Here is a 20,308-nt window from a genome sequence, read left to right as displayed (position 1 = left end):
AAAATAAATTATACAAGATAGTGAAGAAAAAAACTTTTTTGAATGAATGTCTTGTTTTGCACAATCTGAAACAAATCCCTGATAGCGCAGGAGGTGGTCCATAGTGTTCTGTTGCTGAAGTAGGATTAAGGTTGTGCAGGTCGGTTCAAGACCTGTTGGTTGTAGGAAAATAGCTGTTCCTGAAGCTGGTGGTATGGGACTTCAGGAGGTATTTCTGGACCTCCTGCCCAATGGTAGCAGCGAGAAGAAGGCACAACCCAGATGGTGGGCATCCTAGATAAATGCTGCCTTCTTGAGGCAGTGCCTTGTCGATGCTCTCAGTGATGGGGAGGGCTGTGCCCATGATATATTGGACTGTGTCCACTACTCTCTACAGCCTCTGGCATTACTGTACATTGGAATTACCATACAAGACCATGCTGCAACCAGTCAGGATACTTTCCACAGTGCATCCGCAGTAGTTTGTTAGAATATTTGGAGACATGCCAAATCTTCTTAAGCTTCTAAGTATAGGCGCTGGCACGCCTTCTTCATGATTGCATCAATATGCTGGGCCCAGGACAGGTCATCCAAGATGTTAATGCACAGGAAGAGGGAAGTGGTGAGACTGGGGCCAGGGGTAATAGGTGGACCGAGGATGGGTGAGCCGGGTAGGGGAGGGGGCAGTTGAGATGGAAAAGACAGGTGGATGAAAGGTGGAGGATTTATTCACCCTTAAAGTTTTAACAAATTAACTTTAAGTGTAAGTAAAGGCCCCAACCATTTTCTCCTGGCCACGATATTTGCCAGTTTTAGCCAGGCAGGAACGACCTCCAAACGTAAGACGTAATGGCATTCGATTTCCTGGATAAAACTCAAACCAAACATCCAATGCTCAGCAGCAAGGAAGCGATAGCATCTGACTCCGTACTGAAGTGAAACACGCCCAAGTGGCAGAGCATTTCCTACAAGTCACGGACGGAAAGTTAACGCGCATTTCTATCTCTTACAGCAGAGAAAAAATATTGTCCGGATTTGATGCCGATTCCATCCGCCGGCGCAGTATCACGCGAAATATACTGAGTAGTTTTATTATGCTAACGCCAATTGCTTGCATCAACCACAACTTCCCTTAATTCCAAATTGATATATATTTGACAAATGTTCAATGAATCTCCAATAAGAGCTGGGTGAAATGGCTCTTTGTTGAAATTCCTTGTCGTAATTGTCATCTTAATTCGGTTTTCCAGTCAAATCATATTATGTTCTTTTTAAATCCGAATACTGACCGGCAATCTCACGATTTAATGATTTATCTAATCTGAGTGTGTACCGTGTAATTGATATTAATTACAAATGGATCACACATTCACATACGTGTCATTTAGAAGACCGTTTACAAGCAATTGCTAAAAATGACGGGATGTGACACATTTCGAGGGAGGTTTCCTGAAAACTCTCTCTAAATCGTTCACAGAAAGTATGTTGCTTTTGAATTAACTTGATAATCTCCGTGCATTTTGTTAATGCAGTCTCCTGCTCTCGGTGAGTTGGACCAACCTGCGCTGCGGATCTTGACGTGAAATTTACCTGCAGCAACACTATCGCTGGCGGAATGTGCCATGACACTTGCGGGGGAAACGTGGATATTCTGGTTTCGTCGAGGGGTGTATCAGCGCCTTCGACTTTACCCAAGAAAGCCGTGCTAAAACGAAGTGTTTCTGTTGAGGTCTCAAACATGCGGTTTGGGTCGGGAGAGGGGTGTGGGGGAGATAAATGGGACGTGCCCAGAGGCTGCCTCCCCACTGACAGATTGGAGAGGACCCGGAATTAGCGCCCGTCCTACCTGCGCCCCGCACTTGGGGAAGTTGCGGGAAATCCGCCTGCGAGAGCCCGGGGATGGCTGCTCTCGGCGGGGTCCCGCAGCACGAACTTCCCGAGTTCGACGTCTTCAATGGGAACTGCTTAGAAGGAGAGGGGGACGCCTTCGTGAACTCCCTTGGCAGTAACTCAGACGGGCTGTCCGGTTTGCAGGGATGGACGCTGAGTGCAGGCTGCCCGGCAGCAGTCCGAGGCCCTTTGCCTCCAAAGGCCGGCGAGAACATCCACCCACCGTCTGCTGGAGCCCCGGGCCAGCACCGGGCGAGAGCCGTGGCCCCCGCGGAGAAAACGCCGAGATCTCACATTGATCAAGAGGGCAGAGACGGTCAGTCAGGAATCGCTTGCAGGAGAACTTCTTCCATTGTGGACGGTCTGCTGACGGAACTCTATGACTCCTACACCTATAGCGGCTGGAGCATCGACAGTGTGGACAGTTCAACGGAGGCCTCCAGCTCCGATGCTTTCCTGGGAAGGAGTAATTCTGGATCTGCATTCCTGCAGGAATTTCAGGAGCAGTACACGACTAAACATCAGATGCAATACCTGGCACAAAAAGGTATGTTTCTAAACCTTTCTGATATCAGTCTACACCGCCCGAACAACACAACTATGATTGTCCTTTAACTCAACCATTTGAGTTTGGTGCGTATTCATTCGAATCTTGTATGCACGCCCACCTGGAGTTGCTGAGGAGTGGAGCGTACTTTACTGTTGATCTAATAATAGTGTCTGCGGATAAATTAGTGTAAGAAAAACAGAAAATGCTAGAAATACTCAGCAGGTCAGGCAGCATCCGTGGAAAGAGAATCAGGGTTGAATATTTCCAGAAACTTTTGCTTCGTTGTAATGGAAGTTGATAACCTGCAAAAAATCGTGGGGTAACCTGCATAACTGTGGTTGAAAAACGTAGGTGGCAATTAATGGTCTACCGAGCCTTGGCAACCTGTCCCACTGATATACGGCGGAAAGAGGTCATTGGCGCTTTGAAGCGTTTGTTTGCTTTTTTTTGTCTGATTAGTAGGTTGATGATGCAAGGAAGCGCCAGGATCACCAAAGCTCATTGTAGTGGAAAACAAGTAAATACAAGCGTTTGCATTAACTTCATTGTCATAACAAGAGACAAAGCTAAACGCGGATCTTCTCCGGTAGTGTGCACATGCGCGACTAATCGAATCTGCTGTGTCAGGAAATGAACTGAAAGTAATTTTCCCATCTTGGAACATTACGGATCAACATTGAACTCGATATACAGCGCCTTCAATCTTGTTGTCAAATCTTGCTCATTGTTCGATAAATGACCCCAAGTTGAAGAGGAAATAGACTTGTGGAAGTGGTGGGAGCATTAAACCCTGGCTGTGAACCGTGATAGCCCTTTAAGGGCAAAACATCTGTCACTTAATTTGAAAGTTATACTTTAGACTATAAATCCCATTTCTTGAACGACAACAATCAGATAATGTAAGAAATGCAAATCAAAAAATCTGCAGATGCTGGGAATCTGAAACCAAAATAGAAAATGCTGGTAAAACTCAGCAGGTCGGGCAGCATCTGTGGACAGAGATAATGCAGCATTAATGCTGATATTTAACACCCAGACAAACAGTGGCATAAATTGTTAAATCACCGATTCCCGTCCAGAGCTCACAGAGGATATTTATGCAATTAATTATTATGACATGGAAGGAGATTATTCAATCTATCAAGTCCATTCTGGCTCCCAGCAAGGCAACACAATAGTCCCATTCCCCTCTCCTTAGTTCTGTGTACTACTGCAACTTGTTCTCTCACATACCTACCGACTTCCCTTTGATTCTTTTACCTACAGTAAGGGGGCAATTTACACCAACCAGTTGACCTATCAGCATGTCTTTGAGATGTGGGTGAAAGCCCATGAAATCATGAAGAGAATGAGAAAACTCCACACAGACAGCACCCAGGGTCAGGGTCAACCCCAGGTCCCTGGAGCAGGGAAGCAGCTGTCCTAAACTAGAACTCTATCTTGCTGCATATTGCTACTTTCTAAAATAACATAATATTACATGACAGATTATATCTGTTTTGTGCTCTCCTGAGCCCCAAGAATCCATTTCATCCATTAATCTAGATCAATTTCCCTGTTGCCTGGCAAATGTGTTGGGTCTCCTGAAAGCGATATGGAAGTTGCTATTTAAATGCAACTCATTTTCTTTCATCATTCCATCATCAGGTGGAAGGGGCCCACCACAACGAAGTGAGTAACTTTTGATGATTTGAAGAAAGATTTGCAAAAGATCTATTTTACCAGATGTAACAGCGTTGAAATGAAGCATTCACAACAACACTAGCAGAGTCAAAGATCCAAGTGCTAGTATTTTTTTAACCAGAATTCTGTATTATTTATCATGATTTCATGCTTAGCAGCACTCAAAGTTAGTGCCATTGCTGTTTCATATTATAATACCTATTTCTGTCAACAGATTTAGACGAGCTGAAGCGGATTGTAGAGGAGCTAAAGTACAGAATTGCTGTACAGTCTGCCAAGCTGGTTCGTCAACTAAGGAGAAAGGACAGCCTTTCACATAAACTGCAGAAAAACAGTGATATTGTGACGGCATGTCTGCAAGCAGTTTCACAGAAAAGGCGTAAGTACATTTGAACTAAGGAGCATTTTATTGCCTCTTTTTCTACGTTATAGTATTTGCATTTATGAAGCACCTTATCATGCTGTGTCTTAAACTCTGAACGTGGTGCAATGTTCTTGGAGTGTAATCATTTGCGAGATAGGCAAATATATGCTTGGTTTGACATTTGCTTTTCATTTTACTGTTGCACTTAGGGTCAGGACATTACCTCAACAGTATATGTTTTGGCTTCATATAATCCATATACAGACTGGATACTGATTCAATAAATAGGTCAAAAGTGCTTTTAATGAATGTTTAAAGTGGGGAAAAAAGGATCATGTTTGTCTTTAGATCATTTAAAAACCTAGGCACATTTATGTTGTGTACTTGTTTGAGGTATAACCTTTATTAAATGAGCTGGCAAATGAAGTGGTAGTGCATTGGTACCAGCAATTATGTGGAAGGTGGTGGTAGTGGGGAATCAGCTGATTGATCATGGATTATGCTCCAACAAGCATTTTCACTGCAATAAATGAAAGTGTCACAAATGGGAAGAGTGGTTTGGCAGTTGTACTTCTGAGCAGTGTTCTATGCTTTAACTTCAAACAGTCTTAAGTATTTGTGCTTTCTGAACTCATTTTAAATGAGTACCTTTCAACGTATTACTTTCAACATGTTTTTATTTTGGATCCTCCCTTATTTTGCTTACATTAGCAACATTATAACTTTTGAAAGCATAATAATTTGTAGCAACAGATAGTTAAAGATCAAACAAGTGTTAAGAGCACTGATGACTTCCTTCAGCAGCAGAATTGCTAAAAGGCTTTAAACCTGCTCCTTTCCCTCTACAGAAATATCCAGTAAAAGTTGGTGTTCAGTCCTTAATTTGATTAAATTTGTCATTTAATTGCAAAGTTAAGTTAACTCTTCTAACTGTGACACTCTACCACCATGCTAATTGCTTGCCTAAAACATTAGCCAATAGAAGCAGAAGCACACCACTCAGCTCCAGATAAGAATAGACAATTACCATCCCTAAAGTATATTCATAATATCTTACTTTCAATTCTTTCATGAGCCACATTTCTATCTTTTTATGCAGTCAATAATTTGAAAAATTGTCTGCAGCCTAAATTCTGAGGACTGAAAAAAATCTTGAAATTGTTATCAGTATCAAATATGCAATACTTCTTTTGTGTTAGATTTTCTGAATAGCAGTTCAATTAAATATCTTCCTGCACTTCAGTCACTATTTCAAAAATACTCTTAAATTCAACCTGCTAAGAACTGGCATCCTAACACATTCAACTGTTTATGGCAATGAAGCAGGTTAGTTTTAAAAAATTGGAGCAAGCTGAAATGATACTAAATTGCCAATTAGTAATTAAGACTAGATGATTAAATACTGATACTCTTATTAAGAAGAAATTAAAATAGGCTTTTGATAATGGTACTTAAGAATTTATGGTTTAAAATAAATATCAGTTGTATCGTACCAAAGTAGACAACATTTCATATTCATTCATTATAAACAACAAAGGGTCAGCTGCTTCATGCTGGTTTCAAGATTATGCTTGGTAGAAACAGTGATTTAAAGTAATGCAAAATGTACATTTTACATTTTAGTTTGGGAAATATATTAAGTATTTCCTAAGTTAATATTTAATTGTCTGTTTTGTTAACACGCAGCGTGGCTGTGCTCTGTGATAAGGTAAATATGATAGGTTTGTATTACATTCACACTAAAAGCATGTTGGTTTGATATTTTTATGATCAACTATTAGTTGACCACTTTAGTCTTTGTACTAAATAGGTTTTTAACTATTTTATGTGCATGTATTAATATGCCTGCTTGTTAATTTTACATGCTATCATGCTGAATATACTGTAGAATAATTCCTTTCAAGTACTTATAAATACATAAAAAAACAAGCACTGATTTAATAGATTGTTTGTACATTTCAGCATACAAATACCACTGAAAAGCTCTGATTAAATGAAACTTACTTCATATCTTTCTAAATCAATTCCTTTTGCACCTTACATATGGATTTGAGATCTTTGACTGCTTTATACCTTCCTTCTGTAACATTGAATACAAAATTTGTTATTTTCTACTTCTGTGATTTTTCTTTAATTATGATAAGAAATGTAGGCCTTTTGATGTTGGTTTCTGTGTCCCATGATATTTCACGGCCTGTTCCTCATTATGACACACATTCTAAATGGATCCACCTGTTCAAAATATACAAAGCATATTGCATAAATCATGCTTTGGAGCACAAGATTGTTTATTTAATGTATTTATTGCATGAGGACAAATGCTTCTATGATGTACATTGGATTAAAAATACAGTAGTATTTGCAATAAGGTTTTTTTCACAGATTCCATTGCCTATCTTTGTAGGAAAGAAATGTTCAGTTATTCATTGTTTAAAAAGTAGAAAGCCAGCTGGCATCAGAAAATTCCTATTTAGTACTCAACCATAGTCACCAGACTGGAATAGGTGGAGCCAACCTAATGAGATTTTGTAGTGTCACTGTTGTCTGCTGATGAACATAAACTACACTTTGTTCTATATTGACAAGGAGATATTACCTGATTAATATAAATAAAAGTAGTTAGAAAATGAGTATTTAGAAAATATAAACATATTTTCTAACTACTCATCTGATACTTTTTTACTCAGTTTGAGTAGGTTAATTTTGTCCAAATAAACACATACAATTGGTGTAGCAGAAACTAATTGTTTTTATTTCAAGGCCTGAGGAATATCAAAGTATAACAACAGTAGTACAAAGGAGACTTTGGAATGAAATTGCTCAGATGTGTTTGCATCAATAAAAGCCATTTAGTATCCAATTAATAACGTTGCAAGTAAGGGCAGCAGGGTAGCATAGCGGTTAGCGTGACGCTATTACAGCGCCAGCGATCAGGGTTCGATTCCCGTCGCTGTCTGTAAGGAGTTTGTGCATTCTCCCGTGTCTGCGTGGGTTTCCTCCGGGTGCTCCGGTTTCCTCCCACATTGTAAAGACGTACGGGTAGGTTAATTGGGTTTAAAATGGGCAGCACGGACTCATCGGGCCGGAAGGGCCTGTTACCACGCTGTAAATAAAATTTAAAATTTAAATTTAAGCTAAATTTTCATATTTTCAGTGCATCAAGTATCAACTTAAACATTTTAAACATTTGTTTTCGATGAAGTCTTTGGTTTGAAACAGGATATTGCAAATGACTATTGATGCTTAACTTACAATAATCATTGGCAGCTTCTGTTCAAACTAAGTGTACTGTTCTAACTGTCCTTGCACAGTTGCAGGTGCTGTTAAGGGATAGTGTATTACAGTTGATTTGAATGAGAAGATTCTTGATAAAATTCCTCGCAGCAAGTCATGGGATAAAGAAAAAAATTGGAATTGAGCAGATGGCAGGAGGAGTCTTTGAAAATCTAATAGCTGCATTTGGAAAATTATGAAAAATACTGGCCCTCAAAACTTTGCATTTGCAATTATATGTAAATCAAACATCAAGATTTTCAGATGTGAAGAAAAGAAAGGGATAAAATGTATTTTTCCTATTATTCCCAGCGAGATTTGTCAAATCATAGTTGCTGAATATAATGTGATAAATTCTGTTGCTAAAGTAACAAATTATTATTATGGACTAGAGTATAATTAAATTGGAGTAGGGAAACTAATAAAATTCAAGCATGAACCCAAACATTTTATGGGGAAAAAGTATATGCATTCATTTCAATCCTGATGACATCAATACATTTTGAAATATGTCACCTTGAGGGGTAATTTTGACTTTGTGAAATAAGTGATAACAAAGTAACAACCCACTTTACATCCATCCAGATTTTTTGCAATGTAAGCAATTCACCGAAGTTAAAATTGCATTCAGTGACTTTTTGATTGCAGTAATGTATCAGTTTATTATTGTCACTTGTACCGAGGTACAGTGGAAAAACTTGTGGAAGTTTTTCTTCATTAACTGTTTTCTATAAAGAGTGATAAATTGGGTGAATAGGTAATTCATCTATTCATTTACATTAATAGTAGGGAAATTTTGGAAAAATTCAAAGGGACAGGATTTATGTTCACTTGGAAACTAAGGGACTGATTAGGAGGAGTCAACATGAGTTTGTGTATAGGAAATTCTGTCTAATAAATCTGATTTGAGTTTTTTGAGGAGGTAACTAAGAAAGCAGGGTGGTAGATGTGGTTTACATGGACCTTAGCAAGTCTTTTGGCAAAGTCTCAGGTGGTAGGTTGGTCCAGAAGGTTACAGCATATGGGGTCCAAGGTGTGTTGGCAAACTGGATCCAAAATTAGCTTGATGATAGAAGGCAGAAGGTAGTGGTCGAGGGATGATTTTCAGGTTGGAAGTCTGTAATATGTGGTGTCAGGCGTCAGTGCTGGGTCCATTGTTGTTTGTTGAGAATGTAGGTGGATTGATTAGTATGTTTGCTGATGACACAAAAATTGGTGGAGTAGTAGACAGCGAAAAAGGTTGTGGAAGGATACAGAGGAACATAGATCAGGTAGAAAGTTGTGCAGAGTGGTCATAGATGGAATTCAGTCCAGATAAGTGTGAGGTCATGCATTTTAGGATGTCAAACACTAACAGGACATATAAGATATCTTTATTAGTCACATGTACATTGAAACACAGTGAAATGCATCTTTTGCGTAGAGCGTTCTGGGGGCAGCCCACAAGTGTCGCCACGCTTCCGGCGCCAACATAGCATGCCCACAACTTCCCAACCTGTACGTCTTTGGAATGTGGGAGGAAACCAGAGCACCTGGAGGAAACCCAAGCAGACACGGGGAGAACATGCAAACTCCTCACAGACAGTGGCTGGTACGTATGCAGTAAATGGCAGGGATCTCAGGAGTGTTGATGTACAGAGGGACTTTGCAAGTTCATAGCTCCCTATGAAGGTTTATAAAATTATATAGGCAGCACAGATAGGGCAGATAATCCGAGTCTTTTTCCTAGGGTGGGGAGTCTAAAAGTAGAGGGCATGGATTGAAGGTGAGAGGAGACAAATCTAAAGGAGATCTGAGGGGCAGGTTTTTCACACAGGGTGGTAGTTGTATGAAATGAACTGCCAGAGGAAGTGGTCAAGGCAGATACAATGGCAACATTTAAAAGGCATTTGGACGGGTGCTTGGATAGGAAATGGGCCTAATGCAGGCAATTTGGATTGTCATTGATAGGCATCACGGTTGGCACGGACTAGTTGGGCCGAAGGGCCTATTTCTGTGCTGTACAACTCTGATTCTATAATCCAACAGCATTAGTTATGGGGACAAGGGTGTGTGCAGGAATGGGGGAGTGTTTTTATTTCTCAGGAAGCTAACCTTTCAGGGAACCAATTAACATTATAAAGGTCTGTTAGTTGCTGCATCTGATTACAATAGGAGTAAAGAGACTTGTGAGAAGTGTTGATAGACTATCAAAAATCATTTGATGGAGGTACTCAGGGCTAGGGTCTGGGGATGTTCAGGAAGACTGCACCCTGTATGGAAGAGAAAGGCGGCAGTTAACAGGCCTCCTGTACATTGGTGAGAGCCAAATGCAGACTTGGTGACCGTTTCACAGAACACCTGAGCTCCGTCCTTAGCCGCGATCTGCATCTCCCCATTGCCAGTCACTTCAACTCCCCCTCCCACTCCATCAAAGATATGTCAGTCCTCGGCCTCCTCCACTGCCAGGAGAATTCCAAGCACAAACTGGAGGAACAGCACCTCATTTCCCGTCTTGGAACCTTGCAACCTAACGGCAACCTAATATTGAATTCTCCCACTTTAAGTAATCCCTACAAAACCCAACACCCCCCCCCCCCCAACCATGCGTCTTCTTTTCTTCCCTTTCCTAGCCTCTTTTTTTTCTACCCCTCTTTTTTTTCCTCCTTACCTTTGACCCATCCCCTGGTGGATCTGCTCTCCCCTCCTCCCCACACCTGCCTATTACTATCTCTTACCTGCATCTATCTATCAGCACCTTGTGCCCACCCCAGCACCCTCCACCTATCACTGCTCTGCTTTTCCATCCTATACTGTATATTGGGCTTTTCCTATCTTCAGCCCTGAAGAAGGGCCCTGACCCGAAACATTGACCGCCTGCTTTTCTCCACGGATGCTGCCTGGCCTGCTGAGTTCCTCCAGCATCATTGTGTTTTTCAACTGATAAATAAAGTTGAACAGTGGAAAGAGGAATTCTACAAGATGATCTACTCTATATGAAATTAGGAACATTATTTTTACAGGAAATAAATCAAACTGTGAAAACCCAATTGCTCTGTGGTCAAAGTAAATATGGGTTCTTCAGATTTGGTGCATTAAGGACACCATGAGAAGCTCATTTTGATCTGTAGTCCGTTAGCACCCAGCTAATGTAACAAAATAAAAATCATTTCATATCGAGAACTCATGATTAATCTATTTTAGGATCAAAATATATTTAAGATCAGGACTGAGGTATAAACTTTAGGTTTTTTTTGCTAACTTCAAAACAAACATACAGATTTTTTTCATGTTATTTCATATTGTCTTACAATATAGAAGGCCATTTGGTGAGTGGTTCTTGAAGCAAACCCATCAGTCCTTTCCTCTACTCTTTCCTGGCTATTCTCTCTCACCTGCCCCTCAACTCTCCCTTGATTCTCGTACCTCCCACTTTGGAGGTGGGGAGTGGGAGGAGGGGGGTGGAATCACACATGCAAAATGTGCGAACTTCACACAAGCAGCTCCCAGAGTCAGGATCGAGCCCGGGTCACTGGAGCTGTGCAATTGTATTATTAACTGCTGCACCATGTGCTCAAATGGATTGCTGGAGTTTAGTCAACAACATTTTAAAGAGGGCAGTTTAAATGCCATTATATATAGAATGATAAGTATGAAATGTATATACACAAAGCACTTCATTCTGACAAGGGGGCTTTGACCTGAAAAATGAACCCAGTTTCTGTTCCCTCAAGTGTGGCCTGACCTGCTGAGCATTTCCAGTGCTTTCTGTTTTTATTTTGATTTTCAAAGTAAACACATGCTGTAAAAGGATTACCCATCAAATTAAAAATGAATTATTGACAGGAAGATATCTATGCAAGTCCTGCTGGGAGAAATGGAATTTCTGGGAAATAGTGTTTCACTAAGATGAATGTAGGGATGTGAAAGTATTGCCTGCATAGATATGGCCAATTGTGGCTTGGTTTATTGTTCCCTTGCCTTTTGATTTATAAGGTATCGGGTTCTAATCTCCTTCCTGAGACTGAAAACAAAAATCTAGACCTACTCTCCAGTACTGAGGCAATACAACACCACTGGAAGTACTACCCTTTGGATGAGATGTTGAGATGTTAAGTAACTGTCAGGTGAATGCAAAAATCCTATGATACTATTCTGAACAAAAGCAAGGCTTCCTACTGTTCTAGCTAATATTTTTCTGAAATCAACATCACTTAAAAAATAGATTATCCACTCGTTATCACATTGATATTTGTGGGAGCTTTCTATGTGAAATCGTCTTCACTGTTTCTCCCATTACAACAGCTTTATTTCAAAAGATTTTTTGTTCATTATAAATCATTTTGGGATGTTCTGAAAGGGACTTGAAGGATGTTATATAAATGCAGATCTGTCTTTATGTTTGTATGTCCTCCCCATGTCTGCGTGGGTTTCCTCCGGGTGCTCTGGTTTCTTCCCACATTCCAAAGACATACAGGAAAGGAAGTTATGGGCATGCTATGTTGGCGTCGGAAGTGTGGCAACACTTGCGGGCTGCCCCCAGAACACTCTATGCAAAAGCTGCATTTCACTGTGTGTTTTGATGTACATGTGACTAATAAAGATTTTATCTGAAATGCATTAAAAGGGTGATTGGAGAAATCAACAATAATTAGTAGAAAGATAACTGCAGAGATGAATTTCAGCAGTAAAATGTTCTTTCTGCACTGCAACTGTGGGAAGGCAGTCTGAGAAAACTATAAAAAATATAAATTACTGGAGTATTAGCTAACAATTAAACTTTAATCAACATCACTGAAGAACATATCAGAACATGTTTCCCATTGCTGTTTATAAAAGTGTGGTGTATACATATTAGAGTCGGACAGCACAGAAGCAGGCCCTTCAGCCCACTGTGTCTGGGCAGGCCATCGAGTATTTATCTATACTAAATCTCAGTTTTCAGCACTGAGCCCATAGACCTCAGTGCCACGGTGTTACAAGTGCTCATTTAAATACTTCTTAGATGTTGTGAGAGTACCCTCAGGAAGTGTTCTAGATTTTGCCCACCCACTAGGTGAAAAAATTCTTCAAGTGTCCTCTAAATCTCCTACTCCTTACTTTAAATCAATTCTGTTTTGTTATGGACACCTCTGCTAAGAGAAATAAATTCTCACTATCTACTATATCTATCCTTGTCATCATTTTGTATACCTCAATCAGGTCCCCATTCAGCCTTTTCTACCCCATCCCCTAAGATTAAGTCCAGTACTGTCCCTTCTCAAATAGGACTATCTACATACTGGCTCGAAACTTCTCCTGGATGCACTTTATAGATTCTACCCCCTTCTAAATCCTTCACACCAAGGCAATCCCAATTAATATTGGGGAAGTTGAAATCCCCTACCATTTTAACACTCCTCTTCACTTTTATAAATCTATTCCTCTATTTCTCACTGACTCTTTGGAGAATGCTACCACAGGCCCAGCAAAATGATTGCCCCCTTTTTGTTTCCCAGCTCCACTCATATAGCCCTCATTTGAAGGAGTTTTGATTACTAGCCTGCCAGGCAAGTCCCACCATTCATAACTCATTACATGGGCCTGGTAGCTTAATGTGCTGATAACACTCCCATTAGGCCATCTCAACCCATCCTATAACAGACATTCCCTTTGTTCTACACATCCCTCCCTACCTTCCCTCTTACTGTAAACCTCCTCGTATCTCTTTCTTTCCCAGTCCTGACAAAGTGTCTAGACCTGAAATATTGAATATTTCTCTTTCCACAGATGGTGCCTGATTTGCTTTGCTTTTCTAGCATTTTCTGTTTTTGTGACAGATTTCCAGCATCTTCAGGTTTTATTTTGATTTTCATTTACCCTGTCAAGCCCCATAAGAATTTTATAATTTGTACAATTTCATCTCCTTCTTCTAAATTCAGCAGTACAGGTCTAGTCTGCTTTATATTTGCTTCTATGATAAACCTGCCATCCCAAGAATCAAACTGGTGAACCTTTGCTGCACCCCCTCTCTGACAAGGGTATCTTTTGTTGGATAGAGGGACAAGATCTTGACATAATATTCCAGATGCAGTTTCACTAGGGCTTTATACAATTTGAGCAAGATGTCTGTTCTCCAATCCATTTGTAACAAAGGTCAACATAACATTTACCTTCCTAATTTTGTGCTGAACCTGCACAGTGATTTTACAGTGATTCATGTGATAGGACACTTGGGTCTCTCTGAACACCAATAGTTTTTAACCTTCCATTAGTAAAATCAATGTAAATCAGGCATTAATGAGGAGGAGTTTTCAATGTCATCTCGGCTCCTTTGACACTTCCCTTTCTAAGTCTAGCACTTGGATAAAAGCTGGATGGTCCATGTAGTTTTATTCTTATTATAGATTCTTGTAGCAGTTCTTATACAATTAAGTGGTTTGCTGTTTAATTTCAGAAGGTAGTTAGGAGTTGATCATTTGATGTGGGTGTAGAATCACATAAAAGACACCAGACAGCAAAGTTCCATCATTCGAGGACATTACTAAGCTAGATGAGGTTTTGTCACAATCCAGTAGTTTTGTGGTTAATAGTAATCGTGTCAACTTTTTACTGCAGATTTGATTTTAATTTAAGTTCTCCTGTTGCTGTGGAGAGATTTGGATTAAAATCTGTTCCTTCAGAGGATATGGATGCAATTTTTGTGAGAATGTGGATGAAAGAAGCAAATGTATTTAGATCAGTGAAATGCACAATCTGACCTTTGTTATAACTAGTAACAATTTTAATATGGTCAGCTTTTAATTGAGAAGGGTTTTTATATAAAGATTTATGATGGCAACAGACAATATCTAGTATGCCAAATTGAGCAAATAGCAATTAATTTACATTGTCTTTAGTTAGTGTTTGTAGAAATTTTATTGTAATTTGTAATTATAAAAGAAAACTTTTCAACAAAAACAAATGCATGCTTTCCAAGAATGTGTCAAATGATTTAAGTACAGTATTGTTTCTCGTGTCAATAATTGGAAAATACAATATGCTTTGACCTGAAATCTGAAGATTTCTATAATTTGTGCTAGTTTTGGAATGCATTTCAAATGACATTCAGTATTTACTGTAATATGCGTATCATCTGTTTTACCACACTGAATTATAGTCTATATTTCACTATGATTTAAAAAGTCTATGAAGTTGTAAAATGTTAATTATTTTTAAAATGTTAATTATTTTTAAAGAGTTCAATTTTATAAGAATATTAGTTCACAAATTCCAAAATATTTTTTGCTGTATGCATTTGTTAAATATTCAGTACTTATTAAGGGAGAGCCATCACAATTTTCAAAACATTGGAACAAGATCTAGAGGAAGTTGTGCTTGTTGTAAAATGAGAGGTTGGTCTGTTTACAGAACTGGGATTGGCCACATCATTTCGAGCAGTGAAGGTAAAGAGAGGGAAAAGGGTTGAGCAGATACCAGCCCTGAAATTGTCAGGCAGATTAATGTTTACTGTACATGCGCTATGCAATAAAATTAGAAAACCTTTGCTGAATATAATTTGCTTACTTCCTGCTTGGTTCACAGAATTGTTTCTGGGCCCTCTGTGTATAAGGTCATAAGATATAGGAGCAAAAATTAGGCCATTTGGCCCATTGAGTTTGCTCTGCCATTCAATCATGGCCATTTTTTTTCCAACCCCAATCCCCTGCCTGCTCCCCATAACCCTTAACCCTCTTACCAATCAAGAACCTATTAATCTCTACCTTAAACGCACCCAATGACTTGGCCTCCGCAGCCCTCTGTGGCAACAGGTTCGCCACCCTCTGTCTGAAGAAATTCCTCCTCATCTCAGTTCTAAAAGGACATCCCTTTTATTCTGAGGCTGTGCCCTTGGATCCTAGAATCTCCTACTAATGGAAATGTTCTCTCCATGTCCACTCTCTCCATGTCCACTCTATCTAGGCCTTTCAGTATCTGGTAGGTTTCAATGAGATCCCCCCTGCCCCAATATGAGACATTAATGCATAGAGGTGGCCTAACATGTGCATTGACATCCATTAGGAAGCAACATATGCAACAACCCAGAAAAAATGAGGAAGGATTTTGATTTGTGTTCCCAAATAAAATAATTAATTATTGATCTAAATTTTAATTATATCAGTTTGTCTTTAAGGAAAATTCATGTGGAAGACCTGTATTGAATTACTTTCCCAATCGTTGATACGCTACCACTGATTATCGAATTGAATTGTAATCCAGTAGTAATTTGCTGGGATTGGAGAGGCTTGAATTATAAGGAGAGACTAGATAGGCTGAGACTGTTTTCCTCAGAGTGAAGGAGGCTGAGGGTGACCTTATAGAGATTTATAAAATCACAAGAGGTGTAGATAAGGTTGATGGTCACAGTCTTTTTCCCAGAGTAAGGGAGTTTAAAACTAGAGGGCATAGGTTTAAGGTGAGAGGGGAAAGTTTTAAAGGGGCTCTGAGGGGCAAGTTTTTCAACGGAGTGCAGTTGGTATATGGACCAAGCTGTCAGTGGAAATGGTAGAGGCAGGAACAGTTACAATATTTTAAAGAAAAAGCATTCAGACAGATACATGGAATTCAGAGGGAAATGGGCCAAATGCAAGCAAATGGGATTGGCTCAAGTAGGCACTTAGTCAGCATGGACAAGTTGGGCCAAAGGGCCTGTTTCCATGCTGTATAATTCTGTGGCTATATGATTCTATCTGTTGAATCCACCTGGAAGTGGGTACTCCTTAAGTTAAGAATGGAGGAAATACCTTTGTGCACGTTCTATATTCAAGATCTGTTCTATTGCACCAAAACCCCTTAGTTCTCAGGCAATAGAATTCTGCAGCACCGAGTCATCATGCTGTCAATTTAACACAGCTTTGTGCCAAAGAGTTTCCAAGCGACTGTGCTTTTTTTTACAGTGGGTGAAGGTAAAACCTTGAGTATTTTAAAAGAGCCATTGAAACTTGAGAAGAAGCCAGTGGCTTATCTCCTTTTTGAAGCAGGGAATTATGATTGTGTTGGGGTTAGCCATCCCAAAAATATATATATTCTGCTTTTTTGATTGAAGAGAATCTCGATTCAAATCTGTCTGTTTTTTCGTCAGGCATTGAGCAATATTGTCACGAGGGAAGCCTTGGATTTGCTTGGATTGATAAATAGAATGTGCCACTAGGTGAAGAACCACCCAGGAAAAATTAGGAAGGATTTTGATTTGTGTTCCCAAATAAAATAATTAATTATTGATCTAAATTTTAATTATATCAGTTTGTCTTTAAGGAAAATTCATATGGAAGACCTGTATTGAATTACTTTCCCAATCATTGATATGCTACCACTGATTATCAAACTGAATTGTAATCCAGTACTAATTTGCTTTTGAACCTTCAGTACAGGTAGCAGGTTGCCAGTTCAAGTTTGCTTCTGCTACCAGCAGATTAGGTATAAATCAAATTTGAGGGAACATGGATGGTTAATAGAGTGTGTCACCATGGAGACAGGAAGGAAGAAGAAGTATTCAGAAATGTCTAGAGAACCTTAACAAATCTCCTTAATCTATTGTTTCATCCAACTTCATTATCACAGAACAGTACAGCACAGAACAGGCCCTTCGGCCCACAATGATTTTCAGCTTTATCCTATATATTATCCTATATCTACCAAATTAATATTTTTGTATTTAGGAAATTGCCAGTAGTATGCTTTGTAATATAATCACTACTCTGCATCTCTCAGTACAAACATTTCTATTAAAAACTGTGAGAAAATTTGATTTTTAAAAACCCTTCACACTGTGCTGCAAGGTTTTGAAGTGAGTTTTCCAGCACCTGAATAATCCTCCAATGGATTGCCTTGTGTGCATGTGCGTTCTCCTTTAACTGGGGCATCTTATGAAATGCTGCAGAAACTGCAGTCTCAAGATAATTTCACGGTGGTCCATTACTTAATGTTTTCAGTTAAATAGTGATAATTTTTTTTCAATTTCCCATTAGAATATTTTCAAAACAAGAAATGTGTGTGAGGGAGAGTGTGTGTGGTGGGGGCGGCGTCCCCTCTTTGGGGAGGGCTGATGGTGATATTACATGGACCATTCGTTTGGAAACTACGTCCGAGCGTCCTGCGCATCGCGCAAATCTCACCCAACATTACGGAAGGGAGGAAAAGAAACCCTGTGAATTTGCTGCTGGGGGAGATTAGGTTGGATTGCCTTTTTTTAATTTCCTGAGCTGCATCTTCAGAATTTGACGCCTTCCCCGTTATGTTTCTTGTAAACATTCCCAAGCCGGCCTACATGACAGCGTTTATAATTGGCGATGTTCACTCAAATCTATCCATACTGACATGAGGAGAAGGTCGCTGTTTTGGGAAGTTTATTTGAATGGCACCGGGATATGCCCACCCTCCGTTCACCGAGAGCCGCCAGGAAGGTGCAGTGGGTCTATGAGTTGCGATACTCTGGTAGTGATGCTGTTTAAAGGTGGGCGGTCACACTGATTGCAGTGAAACGACCGTGTTACTACTGCTGCACTGCAGATATCCCCCGACAAAGGCGTTAAGAAAAGCCATCGTCCCTTTTGGTGCCTGTGCTATCGCCGGCTCTGCTAGTTTTGTCCACATATACAAGAAGCAGAGTAGTCCGACATGACGGACGGGATTGGGCGCCCACCTGAACGATCTGTATAAACCAAGGTCTGTTTCCAGGGAATAGGGTTTCAGGGCTGTGGTTTGAACCAGGATACGGAATGAAAAAGGGTAAACAGTCCCCGTCTTCAGGTAAACGTACTGGGAAGTGCTTGAAAAGGCAAAACACGGCGACTATGACTAACATCATCAGCAATGTCCTTAAAAAGAGGAGCTGCATTGCCCGGACCGCTCCACGGCTACTGTGCACTTTGGAACCAGGTGAAGCCTCTTCCTTGTTGAAAAGAAACCACAGTAAAAGCGCGATCCATAAGGGACATCTTGTAAATCGTGTGCATGTCCTATTGTCTAATGTGTACAGCCTAACAGCAGAATGCCAGCATTTCAATCTCAAAATGGTACCGCAGCAAAATCCATTTGCCCAAGTTTAAACATCGCCCTTGCTTCTGTTTTTGACGCCGAGATGAGTGGGTTTATGAGGGGCGCGGGGTCGGTAGGGATCGGTGTATTTGCCGACCCTGACAGCCATGGCTCGATGGGCGAAAGCCGGAGATGGGCTTATTGTGTGCTTTAACAATGCAAAGCCCCGCGAGTGGGTGTATGTGCATTAGCCGATTAGGTTTCAGCAGCGAGGTGTTTGCGGAGCTGCCGGTGTCCGGAGAAACCTTCCGTAGGCAGGGCCGTGGGGTCGGAGTGGAAGGGAAGCGAGGTGTGATGGCAGCAGGTATGGCGGAGAGAGCAGTGAGCCGGGAGGTCGGTGTGTGCACCAACCGAGCTGCGTCTCCCTTGTTTAGACAGGGTGGGGGGCAGGTGGCTGGTTGGTGCTTTGCTTAAAGGTGGCCACGCTCAATCACCGATGCCCAGGGCCTGGGTTACAACAGAAAGCAGCAGGAAACCCACAGCTGTCATTAGCAGCCATGTACAATGCTGAACGTGAACCTCTGGAGAACATAGCTGTCGAAACGCAACTCGGCCTAGCATTATGACGGGCGCTTTATTCATCTGCGCATGCATTCACCAGACTGGGACACGGCCGGTCCAACAGTGCCTGTGTCCGGGACACTCAGCACCTGCTGTTGTGTGGACAGTTCAAAATGGGTCCCGAGTTACCCCACCCATCCTGGAAAACCATCATGTAGAAATCATCCATCTTCCAGACCCCACAAAGTGGCTGACAAGCTGGCTGCTGGCGTCCTCCTGTAGCGAGGAAAATACAGATCAGTTATCTGCCAGGTAGCGCAATGCTTCCCGAGAGTGCAGCTAACTGACGGTAGCTGGTGGGGAATGCAGTTGTTGTTTTGATAGACAATTACTGCAGAACAAACAGTTCCAATGGTGCGAAGTGAGTCTGCTCGTTATCCCTATATAAGCACTACACTTATTTTTGAGACTGCAGGTTTCTCTTTGGCACTAATATTTCTTCTGTCCTCACGTAGGCGTCGATACAAAGTTGAAATTCACAATCGAACCATCTCTGAGCAAGCACGGGTTTCAGCAGGTAACTGAACTCACTTTGGCACTCTGCCACAGATGGAGTCATAACTGGGATATGGGAAAGTGGTTCTGGGCGTAAGGTGGGAAGGGGCTGTTAATCATTTCGAGCCCCCAGGCCTTGCTGCTGACTGTCCTCCTGGTAATATCCTAGCTTCAATTGTGCATCAGTAACTTTGCCTCCATCATAAAATCCAAAGTGGGGAAATTGATAATTAAAAAGGGTTTAGCTCCTTTGGCATTCCTTCAGATAATGAAACAGTCGGCACTTTAAGACCAATGCAACCCCAGGTTTTTGTGAATGAGTGGCAAGCAACACTCACACAATGACCATCTTCAACAGAAGAGAGAATCCAAGGCAAAGCAACATATCACAGATGCTGAAAAGCTGGAAGAAGTACTCCGATAATATAACAGAGGGACTCCCTTTGACATTCAGTGGCAATCGGCAAAAACTGACTGAA

The 20,308-nt window shown here is 40.7% G+C and overlaps 1 protein-coding gene across 4 annotated transcripts in view; it reads left to right on the top strand.

The window, feature by feature from the left end:
• tbc1d30 (TBC1 domain family, member 30) overlaps window positions 1–20,308 on the top strand; it is an 83,419-nt gene that overhangs the window by 12,373 nt on the left and 50,738 nt on the right. For 2 of the 4 annotated variants that reach the window (XM_052029942.1, XM_052029941.1), the window contains exons 1-2: window positions 17,867–18,614; window positions 19,790–19,851. In XM_052029942.1, coding sequence (XP_051885902.1) covers window positions 18,455–18,614; window positions 19,790–19,851 — 222 coding nt within the window. In that variant the 5' untranslated portion in view covers window positions 17,867–18,454. Of the gene's footprint in view, window positions 1–1,511; window positions 2,417–4,316; window positions 4,482–17,866; window positions 18,615–19,789; window positions 19,852–20,308 lie in introns of those variants that run through there. The other 2 variants (XM_052029940.1, XM_052029944.1) reach the window with 2 other exon arrangements.

The sequence above is a fragment of the Pristis pectinata genome, chromosome 15 (genome assembly GCF_009764475.1).
Source record: "Pristis pectinata isolate sPriPec2 chromosome 15, sPriPec2.1.pri, whole genome shotgun sequence".
NCBI lineage: Eukaryota > Metazoa > Chordata > Chondrichthyes > Rhinopristiformes > Pristidae > Pristis > Pristis pectinata.
This window is presented reverse-complemented; position numbering and strand designations above follow the sequence as displayed.